General features: G+C 43.7%; 1 protein-coding gene across 5 annotated transcripts in view; it reads left to right on the top strand.

Moving 5' to 3' along the window:
• The window catches only part of vps13d (vacuolar protein sorting 13 homolog D), a 56,935-nt gene extending 38,978 nt beyond the window's left edge, over positions 1-17,957 (top strand). For all 5 annotated transcript variants that reach the window (XM_086213916.1, XM_086213915.1, XM_086213917.1 and 2 more), the window contains 29 exons: positions 571-723; positions 996-1,131; positions 1,254-1,301; positions 1,894-2,044; positions 2,824-3,040; positions 3,118-3,365; positions 3,447-3,638; positions 3,757-3,883; positions 5,009-5,151; positions 6,017-6,147; positions 6,354-6,529; positions 8,098-8,221; positions 8,719-8,954; positions 9,042-9,144; positions 9,503-9,660; positions 9,746-9,854; positions 10,073-10,243; positions 10,716-10,820; positions 10,997-11,146; positions 12,228-12,377; positions 12,516-12,612; positions 12,698-12,846; positions 13,436-13,570; positions 14,353-14,520; positions 14,644-14,776; positions 15,766-15,961; positions 16,194-16,325; positions 16,416-16,656; positions 17,229-17,957. In XM_086213916.1, coding sequence (XP_086070042.1) covers positions 571-723; positions 996-1,131; positions 1,254-1,301; positions 1,894-2,044; positions 2,824-3,040; positions 3,118-3,365; positions 3,447-3,638; positions 3,757-3,883; positions 5,009-5,151; positions 6,017-6,147; positions 6,354-6,529; positions 8,098-8,221; positions 8,719-8,954; positions 9,042-9,144; positions 9,503-9,660; positions 9,746-9,854; positions 10,073-10,243; positions 10,716-10,820; positions 10,997-11,146; positions 12,228-12,377; positions 12,516-12,612; positions 12,698-12,846; positions 13,436-13,570; positions 14,353-14,520; positions 14,644-14,776; positions 15,766-15,961; positions 16,194-16,325; positions 16,416-16,656; positions 17,229-17,360 — 4,411 coding nt within the window. In that variant the 3' untranslated portion in view covers positions 17,361-17,957. The remainder of the gene's footprint in view (positions 1-570; positions 724-995; positions 1,132-1,253; positions 1,302-1,893; positions 2,045-2,823; positions 3,041-3,117; positions 3,366-3,446; positions 3,639-3,756; positions 3,884-5,008; positions 5,152-6,016; positions 6,148-6,353; positions 6,530-8,097; positions 8,222-8,718; positions 8,955-9,041; positions 9,145-9,502; positions 9,661-9,745; positions 9,855-10,072; positions 10,244-10,715; positions 10,821-10,996; positions 11,147-12,227; positions 12,378-12,515; positions 12,613-12,697; positions 12,847-13,435; positions 13,571-14,352; positions 14,521-14,643; positions 14,777-15,765; positions 15,962-16,193; positions 16,326-16,415; positions 16,657-17,228) is intronic.
• Positions 17,958-18,857: the final 900 nt, after the last annotated feature.

Below are 18,857 nucleotides of genomic sequence, written 5' to 3'. Positions count from 1 at the left end.
GTGGCTCTGACAGTGCCTTTCCGGCAGTTGTTGTCTCTGCCTTAGAGGCCTCATGAAGATTTTACCAGGGATGCGCCTCAGCCCAGAGAAGAAGCACAGATCAACACAGCAAAATCTTGCATTTTTTTATTTGTTCGTGTCAATCATGACCCTGGCTGCTTATACATTTTGAGGAACTACAACAATAGAGGGGTGGGACTGTGTGGGTGGGGACTGATTTTTGCCACTTTGGTAGAAGACATCTAGAAACACATTCTAAACCACAAATTCAATAATTTGCCAGTATGTGCCACCAGTCTGCGGTCTGAAAATGTTCATGCACAAGTTCCTCAGATGAACCAACAATCAAGAACCTAGATCCAGAAGTTCTGTAGACATACTGTAAAATTTTGACATGAAACTGACTAAGCCTGTTCATGCTTTCGACCAAATTAGCAATTATTGATGATGATGGTGCCGCGACTTGTCCTCAAGTAAGGACACAGATCACATCACTGATAAACCTCTAACTGAGTAATACTTTCCATTATAGATTCTCTCATGTGAAAGCTATTCACGTATTTTTCACAGGGTGGCACTGTCTCACAGCAGTAGTGCAGACTCCATCTCAGACGTCCACGGTCCAGGAACTGATGACATCCACAATATCAGCCAGTGGAGGGAGGTTCTACCTGGGGAGGAGATTCCCTTTGAGTTTGAGGCCCGGGAGAAACTCCGCCACCGGTACTCTTCTCATTCATATGTGGAGCACCTCTGGAGTTTCTCTAATAGATATGAGATAATCAACAGTTAATTCTTACAAGTTTGATGACCTTAGATTGAATTTGCCATCAGTCTAATTGATTTTGATTATGACACGCACATCAGCTTAATTTTCTATGTTGGACAAGAGAAGTAAAGTACAAGTTACAGCATTATAAACTGCACTACTGTGATCTGACTGTTCAAGTCCATATAAGATTGCGCATCACTGACGTCCTACTGCTTTTCTGCAGACACACTCATGAGTTGAAGCTGCACCAGCTGCTTGTTCGAGTGTGTGGATGGGAACAGGTCAAGCCAGTGTCTGTGGACAAAGTGGGTGTTTTCTTCCGTTATGCAGCTCCAGACAGAAACAACTCTTCCAACACGGTAAGTACAAGTATAAAAAGTCCAAAACAACACACTAGTTGATGATGATATCGTGTGTGACACTTCAAAATGGACTCGTGTAATAATTGATTTTCAATATGTTCTGCCCATTCTTCTCCCAGGTTGGCAGCCCTATTAGCAGGACCAACATCATCCACCCACATGTATATGTAAGTCTGAGGAGTGCATGAAAATAAGGATTCAAAACAGAGCCAATGTACATGCACACACACACACACACGCACACACACACACACACACACACACACACACACACACACACACACACACACACACACACACACACAGGATATTGATATCCTCACCACTCCACAGGGCCCTGCAGACACCTTGCAGCATTGTCCCCCAGACTAGTCACATTAGAGACACCACAGTCCTTTGTCATGCTTCATATTCCATCCCAGTATAGAATTAGGTTGAAAAATATTAGGGACACCTCTCAGTAAATTCTCAAAATTCAAAAACTGTCTTTCTCTTGAACCTAACAAGATGCAAACACAGGAAATTTTGAGTTGCCATTGTTAGTAAACAGCACTGACAGAAAGTTCACGCAAGAGCAGATCAACTTGCTTCTGAAATATAAGATATCTACCAACAAAACAAGGACCAGGAGGAAAAAGACCTCTGTGTTGTGAATTAGTGTAGTACCTACCCAACACACTTGTGTTAGCGAGCCTGAGAGCTCAGTATGATTTGAAATTTGTCTCTGACCTGTGTTTTTGTGTTTTTATTCTTTCCCAGTTCTCAGCCCTCCCTCCAGTCCGAGTGGTCTTCTCCATCACAATGGAGGGCAGTGCCAGGAAGGTTATAACTGTCCGCTCTGCCCTCATGGTGAAGAACCGGCTGGATGTTCCCATGGAGATCAGACTAGACAGCCCCTCTGCTCCTGACAGTATGACATGTTGTATTTGAATGAAAATTCAATACTTGATTTGTATAGAATTCTCTCTCTTCTCTTCAGTTTGCACCATAGACCAAGAAGAGGATGGTCTTTGATCAATGGCATTGTGTGTGAATTTCTGTTTAAAGGTCGCATCAATCAGATGTGCAGATGCACTGCATTGCATTGTGTGGTTCTAATGATACCGAACAACGTGGAAACACTGCTTGCTTTACCTCTGATTGCTTAAGTGGATGCCTGCTACTCCCCTGTATACTGTAAGCATAAGGCATGGGGTTGTGTGCCTTCACCTGCCGCTCGAGGAAGTACGTTTCACCAGATGAGAAGTGCTCACTTCTAGTAGTTGAAGTGCGTGGGCCACCGAAATAACAACATGCCATGTCCTGACGCACCCTGGGCTTTAAAGGGAATGACACAAAGCATTCTGATAGGTTTGAGTGATGACACCTGAACACTCATAAATAATTAGTTGTCTAATGCCTACCTCAGCTGAACACACCTTTAACACACCGCGCACACACAGCACCATCCGCCAATCTTCTGGTGCCATGGATTGCTCAAATAGGGCCCTAGGTTTGGAGGATTTTTCAACCTTGGTGGAGGTTTGCAGGTTCCAACTTCTATTGCTTTGTATTTGGTGTATTTTAATCTAATTGTTGTTGTTTTTGTAAATTAGATTTCTTCTCTTTTTTGATCATTTCTATTATTGAATCTCATCTTCATGACCTGATATTGGATTTTGCTCACCAAATGATTCCCTGTGTTGACAGAACCAGTTGTGCTTCCCCCCATCATGCCTGGCCAGGCGTTGGCAGTCCCACTCCACCTGACATCATGGCGGCTTCAGGCTCGGCCCAAAGGCCTGGGCTTATTCTTCTGTAAGGTTCCCATCCACTGGACCAGTGTGGAGCGGCCTGGAGAGATCAGCAGCAGTAAGAGGGAGTGTCAGTCTGCAGATTTTGAAGACAACCTCAAGAGAAACTTTAGGTAGATCAAGTCAGTCAATTTAGTTATGGTTTCTTGTCTTCCCCACATGTGATGTTCAATGCTCTGCACCTCCTCAGGTTTTGTGTGGTCATTAAAAAAGAGAACTACCCTGACCAGCAACCAGCCAAGAGTCTTTCTGGCAGTGCAAAGCAGATCTATCGACAGCCAGGCCACACCATCTACCTGCTGCCCACCATGGTGCTGGCCAACCTGCTGCCTTGTGACCTTAACTACTACATCAAGGGAACAGCCATCCAAGGCTGCCTGAAGCCAGGAAAGGAGGCAGTGCTCCACGCCGTTGACACCTCGCAGAACATGGAACTAGGTCAGCACGTCTTTGCCTGTCATTTACAAGAAATTCACCTTTTCTCTTTCCACTCCCATGCTCATGGTGTGTGTCCCTCAGGAGTCCTGTTAGAGAACTTCTCTGTGTGCAAAGAGCTGCTGATTCCTCCTGGAACTCAGAATTATGTGGTTCTCATGCGGCTGTATGACACCAACAAGCGCCTGCTTTGCCTTACAATCCGCATCATCCTGCGAGCACAGGGAGCGCTGAAGATCCTGATTTCTGCCCCCTACTGGCTCATCAACAAGACTGGTAACGTTGTCAGGGGCACTACAGGTGCACTACAGATTACAACAAAAATGCAATCTGGAAGTTGTGGAGGGAACAAATGTCTGTTTTGTCTAGTTCCTAAAGAGATTTTCCTTTACAGGTCTGCCGTTAATTTTCCGTCAAGACAACACCAAAGCAGATGCAGCTGGCCAGTTTGAGGAGCATGAGTTAGCCCGAAGCCTCAGTCCATTACTGTTCTGCTACACTGACAAGGAGCAAGCTGCTTTGTAAGTGTGTCAGTCAGAGACTAGAACCCAGAGTTGTCCATATTTGGGCCTCTAAGCAGAAAAAAATTCAAAACACCAAACACAGAAATTTTCAGAGGTGGTGTTTGTCATTTATTTTTTTAAGGTTGTAAATTCTGAAAAGATAAACAAAAATAAATGCTTAATTTTATGTTTTCATAGTTGCATTTGAATTCAGATTTTCTAATTGAAATACAGTTCACCTCAACGATTGCCCCACCTGAGGTGAGCATGAGCATTGCTGAAGTCATCTCTAGCATTTGCACATAATAATGTAAACAAAGAGTACAATACATATCCTATTTGCAGGACATGGCTTTGCTGTCAGCAGCACAGTGGTGCAGTGGTCAGCACTGTCCCCTCACAGCAAGAAGGTTCTGGGTTCGAGTCCCAGCTCGGGCACGGGATCTTTCTGTGTGGAGTTTGCATGTTCTCCCTGAGCCTCCGGGTACTCTGGCTTCCTCCCACAGTCCAAAGACATGCAAATGGAGACTAGGCTGATTGGACACTTTAAATTAGTCATAGGTGTGACTGTGAGTGTGAATGGTTGTCTGTCTCTATGTGTTGGCCCTGTGATGGACTGGTGACCTGTCCAGGGTGAACCCCGCCTCTGGCCCAAAAGCCGCTGGGATAGGGTCCAGCCCCCCCGCAACCCTTAACAGGATAAGCGGAAGAAAATGGATGGAGGAGAGTAATAGGATTCCCTGATTTTCTAGTAATAAGCTGCCTACTATTGGTGTGGAGTGGTGAGCAGAATCATTCTGTGTTTCAATGAAATGCCAAAGCAACTAAAAAAAGCTTTGTTTCAAAAAATACCCTTGTATGCATCGGTTATGGTTTAGATGAGATGATAAAGGCTTCAAGAATCCTGAAGGTTTGGGGTTATATAACTTGAAAGTTACGTATTTATGTAACTTGAAAGTGCCTCAGTTCTCCTCTGGAAAAAGTTGCGGGACCCCTGATTTTTTGAGAGATGCAAGTTAGCCATTAAGCAGCCAAAAGGGGTCCGTCAGCATTTGTAGATCTTCTCCATTAATACGATGTAAATTAAGAGTATCCCCAGTTGGTTTTTCATCATGCACATTTCCCTAACTGCCTTGATCCCAGGTGCACTATGCGGATTGGGAAGGGGATCCACCCAGATGGAGTTCCAGGCTGGTGCCAGGGCTTCTCTCTCGATGGAGGGAGTGGAGTCAGGGCAGTGAAGGTGATCCAGCATGGGAACAGACCTGGCCTCATCTATAACATAGGCAAGTTTTGCTATTCACCGTCATAACATTAACAGGAAGCATGCTAGCTACTGATTTTATGTAGATCTGCTATCCAGGATCAAGATGCAAAACAGATTCAGTAAGCTCCCCTGCGGATCTGTCTGATAACATCACATCTCTCCAGCTCCACACCCACACATTGTGTCTGCGTCACACTTTCATCCACCCACACTGATACAAGTGGCATCACTCACTTCTACTCAATCATTCAAGTCACACACTCAAATCCCTCTGGAGTCACAAAAGGCTTTACGTAACTTTTTTTTTTATTATTTGGTTCAATCCCAGGAGTAAAGCAGCCTGTATTTAGGGCAAGCCTGTACTTCCTTTCTCACAAAACTCAGCAGAGGAAGGAACTATTGTCTAATAGTTTAGTATGAAGTGTAAAATATTGGCTGTTCATTAACAACATAAGCGCACATATCATTAGAGAGACTGCACGTTTAGGCCGACCTCATGCACTGACAGACAGAGAGCAAATCCAGCAGCCAAGTCCTGCTCATCCATGCTGTCACTCATGAAGTTAGAGTTCTTCAGCCTTCATCCTGATCACTTTGTGAGACTCTTACCTGTCACATATTAGCTCCAGCTCATCACTTGCTCTTACCATAACTGAGATGACACAGCCTGATTTTTCTTTCAAATAAGGCTTGTAGGCAGTAGTAATTATTTTTATTATTTCACTCATTATTTGACAAATATTTGCTGAGTTTTATATGTTTATTAAATCTTACAAAGTAAAATGCACCATGTTGCAAAGCCCTGTACAACTCGACATTTCTCCTCCATTTGTTGACTGAGAGACATTCTGATCATATATTCAATCTGTGTTTCATTCATGCAGGCATTAGTGTGCGTAATGGCAAAGGACGTTACCGGGACACTCACATTGTGACCTTTGCCCCCCGCTACTTGCTGGACAACCGCTCGACACACAAACTGGCCTTTGCTCAGAGAGAATTTGCCAGAGGAAAGGTAAGGAATGAACTGTTCAATCACTGGGTCACATGGCAGGATTGTCTATTTTCAGTCCACTCAAACAGGATGTGAATGAGAACACTGCAGTCATCGTAGCCAATAAAACACTGACTAGAAGACCTTTCTCACTGTACACAACATGTCTCACAGCATGAGTCTAAATATGACATGACAGGGATGATGAATGGATGCTTTGACTTTAGGGTACAGCCAACCCAGAGGGTTACATTTCAACCCTGCCCGGCTCCAGCGTTGTCTTCCACTGGCCCCGCAATGACTATGATCAACTGCTGTGTGTGCGCCTCATGGACACCCCCAACTGCACCTGGTCTGGAGGCTTTGAGGTCAACAAACCCAAGTCTTTCCATGTCAACATGAGGTGAGCTACTGACACATAGATGCTCTTCAGTAATAACTAAACACGCTTCACAAATAATGCACAAGTCCAACAGTAACAAACTGGAATATTCAAAAATTGTTCAATATACAAGAAGGGAATTACGATTTAAGGGGAAAAAAAATTTCAAAAGGTACAGAAATAGAACAACTATGAGAGGTTTTACCTTATCACTTTGTGGAGTAAGGCTGTGGAGCAGTTTGAATGTGAAGTTAAAGCAATGTCCAAACATAAACCAGTTCAAAAGAAAGTATAAACAGATGGTCTTCCAGCAGGACAAGGATGATGTGTTTTGGTCGTTGATTAATAGCTCGTTAGCAAGCTAGCCACCTGCTTGCTGTCTAGATTTACATTTGGTATCTTGGATTATGGTCCAGGGGATGTTACGCTTTGCTATGTGTATTAATGGATGAAGGGTTTGTCTGGAAGTTTAGTTTCAATCAGATTTCACGAAGGGCGTTGGGATTAAGTAAGTGTTTACTTCTTCCCACTCCTTTTCAAATGTACTAAGAAAGATTTCTTTTTGGGGGGGGCTTTGTCAGGTGTTGACCTATGTCTTCTTTCTTTCTTGCATTTGAATCAAATCAAATCAATCCTAATGTTCCAAACTCACATTCCAGTTGGATAATAGACTGTAGTTCATTATGTCTGCCAAACTTGTACATATATGGAATTTAGATTTTTTTTTTTTTCTTCAGAAATCTAATGCATAACTGTCTAATTGTTCTGAGGGACCAACATACCTCACAATAGCTGTTTGATATCAACAGGTAGACTGGTGAATTGAATTGGACTTGTGACATGTGCATGCAGTAGCATTCTGATTCTGATCCAAGGCCCAAATTCTCTATCAAATCATTTTAACAAGCTTCCATCTGCATAGCTGCTACGAACACAACCAAATATTTAATGCATACCACACAGGAGCAAAGGTCTGTCATCACCAACTTAACCAGCCTTTCCTTGAAGGGCTGGGGGGTGACCTCTGACTGCAGCCTCAGATTAAAGATGGATCATTCTGGTGTTAGTTAGCCAGATATTTATTTGTTTGTTTTACTTCTTTTCAAGAGTGTATTCATTTACACAGCAACTTATTATACACAGAGGTCATTCAAAGTCTTTTACACAGAAAAATAAGAAGTTGATATTTGAAGAAAATCAGATGAGAACTGTTATAAATTTAGTACAAAATGAGAGAGCAGTGGGAAAAAAAGATTAGTGTTTAACTTTGTTTTAGAAATGGCCACAGTGGGGTTTGTGTTAGTGCCAAACGGAGGTGAATCCATGTCACCATGTTTGGCTGAAAGTAAATAAAGGTCAAGTAAGATGTGGTTACAAAACCTGTGGGAAATATAGAAGTAATGCAAAACAGTCAATACAGATCCTTTCATTAGCTCTGGTGTTTTGTAGTTGAAGGATTAAGAGCAACCCACATTGTTTGATTTCCTTGTCTAATTCCTGAAATGTTCCAAATGGACCATTAAGATCACAAACTTGTTTTAACAGTTAAACTGCTGGTGAGGGTTTGACTTAAATGTTTGTTCAAACAGGGACAGTCTGGGGAACTGCTTCTTCCTGCGGACTGAGATCACTTTGAAGGGAGCCACCTACCAGATCTCCTTCACTGACACTGACCAGTTGCCTCCACCCTTCCGCATTGACAACATCTCAGAGGTGCGTTCCATGACTTGTTACAGAGAGATGGATTTCTCCCACTTTTGTATTTTTTGTTCACATAAATAATGACTGAAGTAGTAACACACACCTGACCAATCGCAGGGAAAATGCGGCCACGATTGTTGGATTTGTTGCCTCAAAAGTGTGTTTTGCTCACTGATCATCAGTTTGTCAAACTATTAAACCAGTATTTGGGCTCAAAGTAGGCCACAGGGTTCATGGACAGGCTGAGATTGGGGTGTTGAAGGGGATTCACTCCAGACAACTGGTAATGTAATACATGTTGTGGTATTTTTTCCTCTCGTAAATATTATTAGGTTTTGTTTTATATCTGATTCATGTGAAACTTTAGATGCCATGGAATGAGAAGAAAATTTTCTCTGACAATAACATAACATCTTAAGAGGAAATTTGAGAGGATTTGTGACTTCGAGTCAAAATAAAAATCCTCATAAAATTAAAGAATATACAAGCCTTTGATTTAATCTCTTCAGGTGCCGATCCAATTCTGGCAGCACGGGGTGGTTGACATGCGGCTGCATACGGAGGTTAAAGCAGGCTCTGTGCTGGACTACGCCTGCGATGAGCCAACACTGGCCCCGTATCTCACATTGACCGTGAAGGGAGCTGGATCCTCAGAGGTCACGGCTGACATGAATTTCTTCAGAGAATACAACAAACTCTACTACGAGAATTTCATCTACATTGCAGCCACCCACACCTTCTCACAGTATGAACCAGTAACATGACATTTCTCATCCATACTTTTGCTCTCGTATAAAGTCCTCCATGTAATTGACATGATTTGGTCATGCAGGAGTGTTGAGAGGAGACCAGTTGGGAAGAAGCGCCTGGTGACCTGTGCTGAACTGGTTCTTGATGTGGACACCAAGACGCAAAGAGTCATCCTGAAAAAGAAGGTACTGTTGGGGGTGTTTGGAGATTGCAAATAGTGGAATAAGCCAAAACTCATGAATAGTCTGAAGAAGAATTGATAATCTGTAAATAAAGAAGAAAAGAAAATAAGATTATTGTGCAGATGTGTAAATAAAGACAGAAAAAAAGCGCTGAAGTGATAATTTGATTGTGTTGAGAGACACTATTTACCACATTTTTAGCATTCAGGAGACTAAAAGTTGAACTTATTTTTGGGAAAAAAAATCATTTGCAGGTGAAAACTAAAAAGAATACGATTCTGAAAAGAAGGACAGGGCTACATCCCTGTCCTTGTGACTGGGTGTGATACATTGGTGAGAGCGTGCTGTGATTGAATGGCAGGAGCCGGGGAAGCGCTCCCAGCTGTGGAGGATGACAGGGACCGGCATGCTGTGTCATGAAGGCTCATCACCACCTCAGAGCAAGCCGGCCCAGCCACGCCCACTGGACTCTTCTTTGGTTCTGGACATTGCCGGGCTGGCAGCTGTCAGTGACAACAGGTGAACAGAGTTTACAATGGACCGTGAAAGACATCTATCATGGAGGTTAAGATCCCTCCTTATCTTATTTTCTCATCTCACCCAGTTTTGAGCCGTTGATGTTGAGGAGGCCAGACTCACGTCGCAGCACCACCCAGACCTGGTATTTCAGCTCAGGCATGCTGACATGCGGCCTTCCCCGGCTAGTAGTACAGGTAGGAACACCAAGTGTTGGCTGACTAGATGATTACTTGTATTCTCAAAAATATAAATGTTTGAAAAAGAAACACCAGTACGAATCCAACATTTTATTGCAAACATGGATTCGTAGACATCCTGGAGGTTGGGGAGTGAGACCCTGATAATTCTCTCAGCACTGCTTCTCTGTGTTTGCTACCATATAAATGATATCAACTCAACCTCTTCTTGAAAGGTAAAAAACGGGGTAGCAGGCCTGTATGATGGTGCAGAGGTGGTGCTAGGACCAGACTCTGGATTGCTGGAGCCTGGCCCTGAGCAGCAGTTCATTAACCAGAAGATGAGACCTGGTTCTGGGGTGCTGTCAGTGCAGGTGCTGCCAGATGGACCCACACGCGTTTTGCAGGTAAGGGGGGGGGGGGGGGACCAATAAGGAACAATGAGGCATTTATTCTTAGCAGCTCTGTTAGCGGCTTTTGTTAGTTCAGTGTTTGTTGTCTCTGCTCTCTGTGTCACTGTGTGTGTTTTAGTAGGATTTATTAGAATCTGAACGGGCTAGCGTCCCCATGGAGCCTCATCCTATTAGCTGCTTCTTTACCTCCAGTCATTCAAAACACTGCTGAATTACCATGTGACTTCCTGGACAAAAACCTCCATTCACTCCTTATATTCCTTGTGTTACAGTGCATCAGATATCATTTTAATTTCAATATGTGTAAATGTTAGATGACCAAACTCCACTGACTGCAATGTCATGCTTGCATTTTTGGTCATAATTGTGTAGTAGCTTGATGCAATGATCAACCTTTCAGAATGCTTGTGTTTATCCTATGTAAAGAAGATCGTGTGCTGTAGTAACAGTACTTGTCCGTGTAAAGATCAGTGACTTCAACCAGAGGAGAATGATCCGGAGCTCTACAAGCATCGAGCAGGAGAGAAGCAAAGAGGATGTGAAAAAGAACGAGCAGGAGGCGGAGCTGGAGGTAACGTACACAACATCATCATCACATGACATTCTTGGCAAAACTCTCCTCAACTCTGCAGGACAGATTCATGGTATATCCAAAACAGACAGTAAACAGTTTGACTCAAACCTCTGTTCGGCGTTGTCAGTGAGGTTAAACCTCATCAGCTGATCGTTTGTTGTGTATCGTTGTAGGTGTTGGTGAGCCTGGAGGAAGGTGTGGGTGTTTCTCTGGTCAATAAGGCTCCTGAGGAGCTGGTCTTCACCACTCTATCTGGTATTGATGTCCACTTCACCCGCACTGCTGTCAATGAGGTGTTAGAGCTCAGCATTCAGAACATCCAGGTGAGCTTCCAAAACTGTCCATGTAACATACACAAGCCTGAAATTAAGGCGATCAAACGGGTCACATCATATTTTAGGTCATACTTTCATTTTGGACAGCTACTCCAGCAAACTTACTTCTTTAACTGTTCAGGAAACAACTTGTTTTTCTCCTTCTGTCCATTCCTGTGGCACTCTGATTCACCCTCGCTCTGAAACAGTCCTTGTCAGACCTGACTCTTTATAATAGTGTAATTAGCAGCTCACAGCTTTGGCTGCTCTTCCTCCCCGAATTTAACCAGAATAGTTGCTTCAAAACCAAAGCATCACTGCCCAGCTGACGACATTCGATCTGTAGGAGGAGCTCTACTAGCCACACAACGTGCCAACAAGTTAAAAAGTCTAATCTACAAAATAAATGGTAAAACAAGATCAAAAATGGCAAAATGTGAGATTTTTTTGAGTTTAAAGTCTATTAACAGATTGATCTGTTCTATAGTTGAGTTTTAGTGTTGAGTAAGTGATCCACACTGTGCTCCAAGTAGATCATTACACCAGTACTCCCAACCAGCACTGCTGCACCTTACCCCTTTTGACCAAACCAGTTCCAGGACTGGTTCAGAGACAATTCTGAACCAGTTCCATGCATTCGACAGTAAATGAGCTGCCTCTCAGCTACAAAAACTGGTTCAAGAGGGGCACAAACATTTTGCTGGTCTACATTATCATCTCTCTTATGCATAGACTTTAATAAGAATCAGAACATACTGCAAAAAGTCATAATTTGCCAAATATGCTTGTCTCATTTTGAGTCATATAATCTCAGAATCTCCTGGGGGTGTTTCAATGCTGCACTTATTTGGATTTATATAGAAAACAGAAACAAATTCACCTAAATTGGCATGTTCTCAACACTCAACACTCCCCTTCAGCAGGACGCCATATCACTTGTGGAAGCAGCTGGTTCACACAGCTGTCTGATGTCACTGCCGGTCTTAACTCAGGCAGTTTTCTGCGCTGTCTCACAAACAGTGCTGCTGTATCCTTCCTGGTATAGTGGAGTACAGTTTGAATATGTGGGCTGTCATATTGTGCTCATTAGGTGGACAACCAGCTGCTGGGCACCACCCACCCTGTCATGCTGTGTGTGACTCCCAGCTCCAGTGAAGGCAGTGTCACAGACAGTGGCCCGGCCCTGCAGGTCAATTCCGTCAAAGTTCCCAGCAACCTGATGCTGACTGATCTCTTTAAGGTGATTTTGACACATGCACTCATATACAACCATGGCATCTATGTCCTTTTATGCTCTTTTTAACTATCAGATTGTGTGTGTGTATGTGTGTGTGCACCAAAATGACACGAGAATGATTTAAGCATGATGTGTCTACAGCACCTCATGGTGACGGCAAGGCGCTTCACTGTCATCATTGAGGAGAAACTGCTCCTCAAGCTGCTCAGCTTCTTTGGATATGGACACACAGAAGCTGGTGGGTGATTGAAGGAATATCTTTGTCAATATGTGTGTGTGATGCTGAATGTGAATTATTAAATATCCTGCTTGTAATGATGCAGAGCTGGAGAAGTTGGATGAAAACCTTCATGAGAGGCCTAGTGAAGATGCAGGACCCCCCAAACGTTACTACTTTGAGAATTTGAAGATCAGCCTACCACAGGTCAAGCTGAGTGTCTTCACCTCTCACAAGCTGCCTGCTGAACTCAAGGTACATGTTTCTTCTCTAGTAGGCCCTTCTGTCCCACGTATTACTCTCATGCTTGTTTTAGATAAAAAGTTAAATGTATCTGTCTGGAAAAGAAAGTGTTGACTGATCAGTGCCTTTTTGTTCAGGTTAAGTGGATTTGAGGATTAATTGTGGGCTCTATGAAAAGATACATTTTAACTGAAGCATTAACCATTTCTTTTCCTCCACCAGGGTCCTATGCTCCATTACTGTCTCTTGTCAGTTATTTTTGCTGAATTTGGTGAACTACAGAAATAACTACAAAAAAAGATTGATTGATCTTCACATTCAATGGAGGTGTGCTTCCTCCCTACTGTTGTGTTCAACATCAAGTCTACTAAGTTATAGTAAACACTCTTTTAAATGCGAATGATACATTACTAAAGTATCGACACAGATTGATGTCTAAAGATGGAAACGCAAATGGAGAGCCCCATGAAGCATTGGGTCCCCAGTGCGTGTTGTTTTATCATCAATGATTCACTACATTTACTCCATAGTGGTGCTGTTTCTTCCAGTTACACCAGTGAGCTCAGACACGCCCTCGCTCAATGTTTTTTCATCAATTTAGGCTCTGAAGGGCACTCTGGGAATTCCACTGGTTCGCTTTGAGGATGCCGTGGTCAACATGTACCCGTTTACCAGAGTACATCCCTATGAGACCCAAGAGATCATCATCAATGACATCCTCAAGCACTTCAGAGAGGTGAGGGAGATGGAGAGAAAAAGAGAGAGCGTAACACTTGTGGCTGTTCCATCCATTTATAACCGCACACGATGAATATGAATTTATCGGTAGGTCTCCAACATTTGGGCACTCTAAAATACGTGTACATTGATGGGAAATATTATTAATATGGTATTATTATATCATAACTGTAATTTATTAAGGCAAGACCCCAACACATACAAACACGTCTTTACCCTGTCATTAGAAACTTCATATTTATTCACCTGCTTGTACTGTTCAGTTTTTGTAGCTGACATGTACTGTAACATCCAGCAAAGTACCCTTACAACTGTACTTCCATGTCACGCTTTAGGTTTTTCATGCTTGTTTGTTTGTTTGTTTTTTGAGAAATTTAAAATGAAAATCAACAGATATCACAATGAATTTCTCTAAAACTGTAAAATCACTTGAAATCTGACATGGAAATAGAGTTATCTTCCTCTCTTAACCCCCGTGAATATTTCAGTCATGGAATGGTTCGTTGCTTTCCCCTCCTAACATATATATTAACCTTTGAAGTCTTTGTAGTGTCTGCTGACTGGCAATGAGTATTAGATTCAAGTTTCAACCTTTGTATATACTGTCATGTAATGAAAACCCAGTTATACTCCACTGGCTTCTGAGGGTGACTTTAGAGGGACAGACAACACACACACACACACACACACACACACACACACACACACACACACACACACACACACACACACACACACACACAGAGCTGTGTCCTAGCAGAGGTTGTGTTCTGTCCCCAGGAGCTGATCAGCCAGGCCGCTCAGATCCTGGGCTCTGTGGACTTCCTGGGAAACCCCATGGGCCTCCTCAATGATGTCAGCGAGGGCGTGTCTGAGCTCATCAGATATGGTAACGTGGGCGGCCTCATACGCAACGTGACCCATGGTGTGTCCAACTCTGCTGCCAAGGTATGCACCTACACATATGTGTGCTCGCCACAGTGTTGTTTGTGTTGGACATGTGTTTCAAGTCATGTGCTGTACCACTTTAGCATGTCAAGGTTTAATAATGACGGGATGTGTGTGTGTCAGTTTGCAGGAACTCTATCAGATGGACTGGGTAAGACCATGGACAACCGGCACCAGAGTGAGCGCGAGTACATCCGATATCACGGTGCCACCAGTGGAGAGCATCTGGTGGCAGGGATCCACGGCCTGGCTCACGGTACGACCTGGAAGCTCTTAACACATTCAGGCCCAAGCTTTTACTGCATTTCTCTCCACCTAGTAATAGTGGAAAGGCCCCAACATGAATGGAGAATGAATGGGAAACACACGGAATGAATCAGCTCATCACTCCACACCAATAGTGGGCAGCTTATTACAAGAAAATTAGGGTATCCTATTCCTCTCCTCCATCCATTTTCTTCTACTTATCCTGTTAAGGGTCGCGGGGGGGCTGGAGCCTATCCCATCAGCTTTCGGCGTGAGGCGGGGTTCACCCTGGACAGGTCGCCAGTCCGTCGCAGGGCCAACTTGCTATTTACCATTTGATATGAACAGCTCTGACCAGATTTTTTTGTCCAAAGTTTGCTCCAGTAATATTTTCATATACCATACCTAATGATTGGTTGCCACAGTTGCTTCTTCTTAAGGTCTTTAAATGTAGTTTACAGTCAGCCCACCAGGCCAGCTGTCACGAGGTCAGAAATGGGTTTTTGCTCATTAGACATAATGTTTCACTAAGAACCTTTTTTGTTTTTCCAGCAGTCCCAGGGGGAGAGGAAAAAAATAACCAAATGTGGTCATATTTTGTACCTTTTCACTCTTAGCATCTATACCTCAAGTTAATAAAAAATTGTTACCGTGCAAACATTTTCCTGCTGTTATGTAAAAAAAATAATGATATAAGAAGAAATTTTAAAAAATCAGGACTGGAAAAATATTGTCATGACACTGGAGCGAAGCATCTGTAGAAGGGGAATATCTCACTTTCTGTAGCAAAGACTCTCAACATTTGATATGGTGACAGTTCTGAAAGAAGTTCACCAGATGGATGTTAAGTGCAGCTGTAAACTCCAAAGGTGGGAAAAGATGGCCCAGTGCTTGCTGGTTCTTACAAATGATACCTGGAATTGATTGGTCTGTCAGTGCAGCTGTTCTACAGGACATCCACAGCATCAGTGACCCCAGTGCTTCTGCCCCCTTCCCCAGGTATCATAGGAGGCATGACAAGTATCATCACCTCCACAGTGGAGGGCGTGAAGACGGAGGGTGGAGTCAGTGGCTTCTTCTCAGGCCTTGGTAAAGGTCTGGTTGGCACTGTGACCAAACCAGTGGCTGGAGCTCTGGACTTTGCCTCAGAAACAGCACAGACTGTCAGGGACATGGCTAGTCTCAGCAACCACAGGTGGGTCCATCTAACACCAGATATAGTCCTCCTTCTCTGTCTTCTCTATTGAGGACCGGGACATCCTACATCAGATGGCAACTGTCCATTCTTGATCCAACAAGTGTGTGTGTGTGTGTGTGTGTGTGTGTGTGTGTGTGTGTGTGTGTGTGTGTGTGTGCGTGTGTGCGTGCGTGCGTGCGTGTGTGTGTGTGTGTCACGCACTTGCTTGCTTGTGTGCGTGTGCATTCAGGCTGAGCGTGCAACGTGTCAGGAAGCCTCGCTGCTGTAAAGGACCTCAGGGTCTTCTGCCTCGATACTCCTCCACTCAGGCTGACGGTCAGGAGCAGCTTTTCCGCCTCACTGACAACATCCACTCTGAGTTGTAAGTCCCTCTCTTCACACTGCATTTAAACACATACACACACACACACTGCGGTTTCATCTTTGAGTGTGTTTCTGTCCACGGCTGCAGCTTCATCGCAGTGGAGCTCATCGACAGCTACTGCGTGCTCATTTCCTCCAAAGTGGTTTACTTCCTGAAGCCGGGAGACTATGTGGACCGCGAAGCCATCTTCCTGGAGGTCAAGTATGATGACCTATACCACTGTCTGGTCTCTAAGGATCATGGGAAGGTGTATGTGCAGCTCACCAAGAAGGCTGAAAGCACAAGTAGTGGTGTGGCAATACCTGGCCCCTCCCACCAGAAACCTTTGGTGAGAGCCTCATCTGACCTATTTACATTTATCAACTATTTGACACCCAAACAATTTGCGTTTGCAGGGTTGTAAATGTACTAGTAGAGAGTTCTATCATGTTTCTTTGTGTGTATGTTGATGCTCCTGTTGGATTTGGAGCCCCCATGTGAGACCCTTCTGTAAGCTTGTGTTTTAGTACCTTATCTTGGACTCCAGACTGCAGCAAACACTGCAGGGTGGCTATTGGCTAGTTAGCATAGCCGTTTCCTCTATCCTGTCAAGTTTACAGCTGGAGTTTTCATTTTTGCTCTGACCACTTATCATCAATCCACATGGTTACACTTGAAACAAATGTATATATTAATTAAACTACAGCGTTAACTGTAAGCTCCATGCCATGTGCGGTCTGAAGAGACCAAGTGTATTGTGAGCCAATTCACTATGTTCACTATTCTCGAAATGTGTACACTCGTATTCTCATTAATCTCATGAATGTGCAGGTATTTAATGTTTTACAAAGCCCACCTGCAGATTCATGCAGGTGAACTGATGAGGAACAGGTCTGAAGGCTGACTACATGTCCCCCACAGGTCCATGTGAAGAGTGAGTCTTTGGCCATCAAAATCTCCCAGGAAGTCAATTATGCCAAGAGTCTTTACTACGAGCAACAGCTGATGCTGCCAGACAGTGAGAACGAGGACTGCTTACTGCTGGAGTCCTGACCACGTGACCTCTTGTTCATCTGTGTAAATGAAAGTTCCTGGAGGATTCTCGACTTCCTTGGAATATGAAGAAGATTTCTATAAGCCTCTGTTTTCTTAACATTTTATGGGAAAAGCTACAGTAAAGGGAAACATGAAACATGAGTTTGGTCACATGACCTGGTGTTGGATGAAGCACAAGTGTAAAGGTATGCAGTGAGCATGCTTGGTGTTTTCTGAAGGCTGCAGATGTGTTCTCCTTGTTTGTGAATAGACAGAAGTGTAAATACAGCGACACAGCAGTGTACATACTGTATGAATGATGGTGTAACAAACTGCCTTTACAATTCTATTTTCTATACGAGTATTAGTTTGGGGGGTGGGGAGGTTGAATTGCACTGAGGAAGGGTGGGATAAGCCCCCCCCTCCAAACGCACACACACACACTGGAGCTGCTTGCCTTCAGCAGGTTGCACGTGTCTCCACTTTAATTTAATTAATATTTTTATTAACCACACTGTCCATGACTTTAGAAACTGCTCATTTTCTGTTGATTCTTAGTAAGCAGCAGACCTCCATTATTGTGATCAATTGAAATCTGACGTGACATCACTGATCTGAAAAATATCAATGAATAAATCATTAAACATATATTTTGTTGTAAAAGTATTTTTGTTTCTTTGGTTCCTCTTTTTGTGTGTTTTGAAATAAATTACTAAGATGTCAAGCTATGCAGGTTTGTATTTCAGCCTGTGTAATCACTTGCTTTCTGCAAAGACTGAATACCTGTATGACATCACAGCCTGCTCAAAGGGGATTTGGCAACACTACTCAGACTAAAAAGAAACACCTCCAAGTCCTGCACTTGAGTCTGTCAATAGAGACTAGCATAAAGTTTGTAGGAAGTTACAGGAAAATGACCCATCCATCCATTTTCTTCTGCTTATCCTGTTAAGGGTCACGGGGGGGCTGGAGCCTATCCCAGCGGCTTTTGGGCGAGAGGCAGGGTTCACCCTGGACAGGTCGCCAGTCCATCACAGGACCAACACATAGAGACAGACAACCATTCACACTCACAGTCACACCTACGGTCAATTTAGAGTATCAATCAGCCTCGTCTTGCACGGTGGTGCAGTGGTGCAGTGGTTAGCACTGTCGCCTCCCAGCAACAAGGTTCTGGGTTCGAGGATCGGGCTCTGGGTGAGTCTCCATGTTCTCCCTGTATCTGTGTGGGTTCTCTCAGGTACTCCAGCTTCCACCCACAGTCCAAAGACATCAAGAGGGGACGAGGCTGATTGATTCTCTAAATTGACTGTAGGTGTGACTGTGAGTGTGAATGGTTGTCTGTCTCTATGTGTTGGCCCTGTGATGGACTGGCGACCTGCCCAGGCTGAACCCTGCCTGTCGCCCGTTGATGCTGGGATAGGCTCTCTCTCTCTCTCTCTCTCTCTCTCTAGAGAGAGAAACTAAATAGCAAAGTGATACCACCGCTCTAAAACAATGAAATAATGGAATGTA

This window comes from Aulostomus chinensis, chromosome 9 (genome assembly GCF_037954235.1).
Source record: "Aulostomus chinensis isolate RoL2024-O1b breed Wild chromosome 9, RoL_Achi_v1.0, whole genome shotgun sequence".
Taxonomy (NCBI): domain Eukaryota; kingdom Metazoa; phylum Chordata; class Actinopteri; order Syngnathiformes; family Aulostomidae; genus Aulostomus; species Aulostomus chinensis.
The sequence above is the reverse complement of the archived record's forward strand: the minus strand, read 5'-3'. Positions and strand labels throughout refer to the sequence as shown.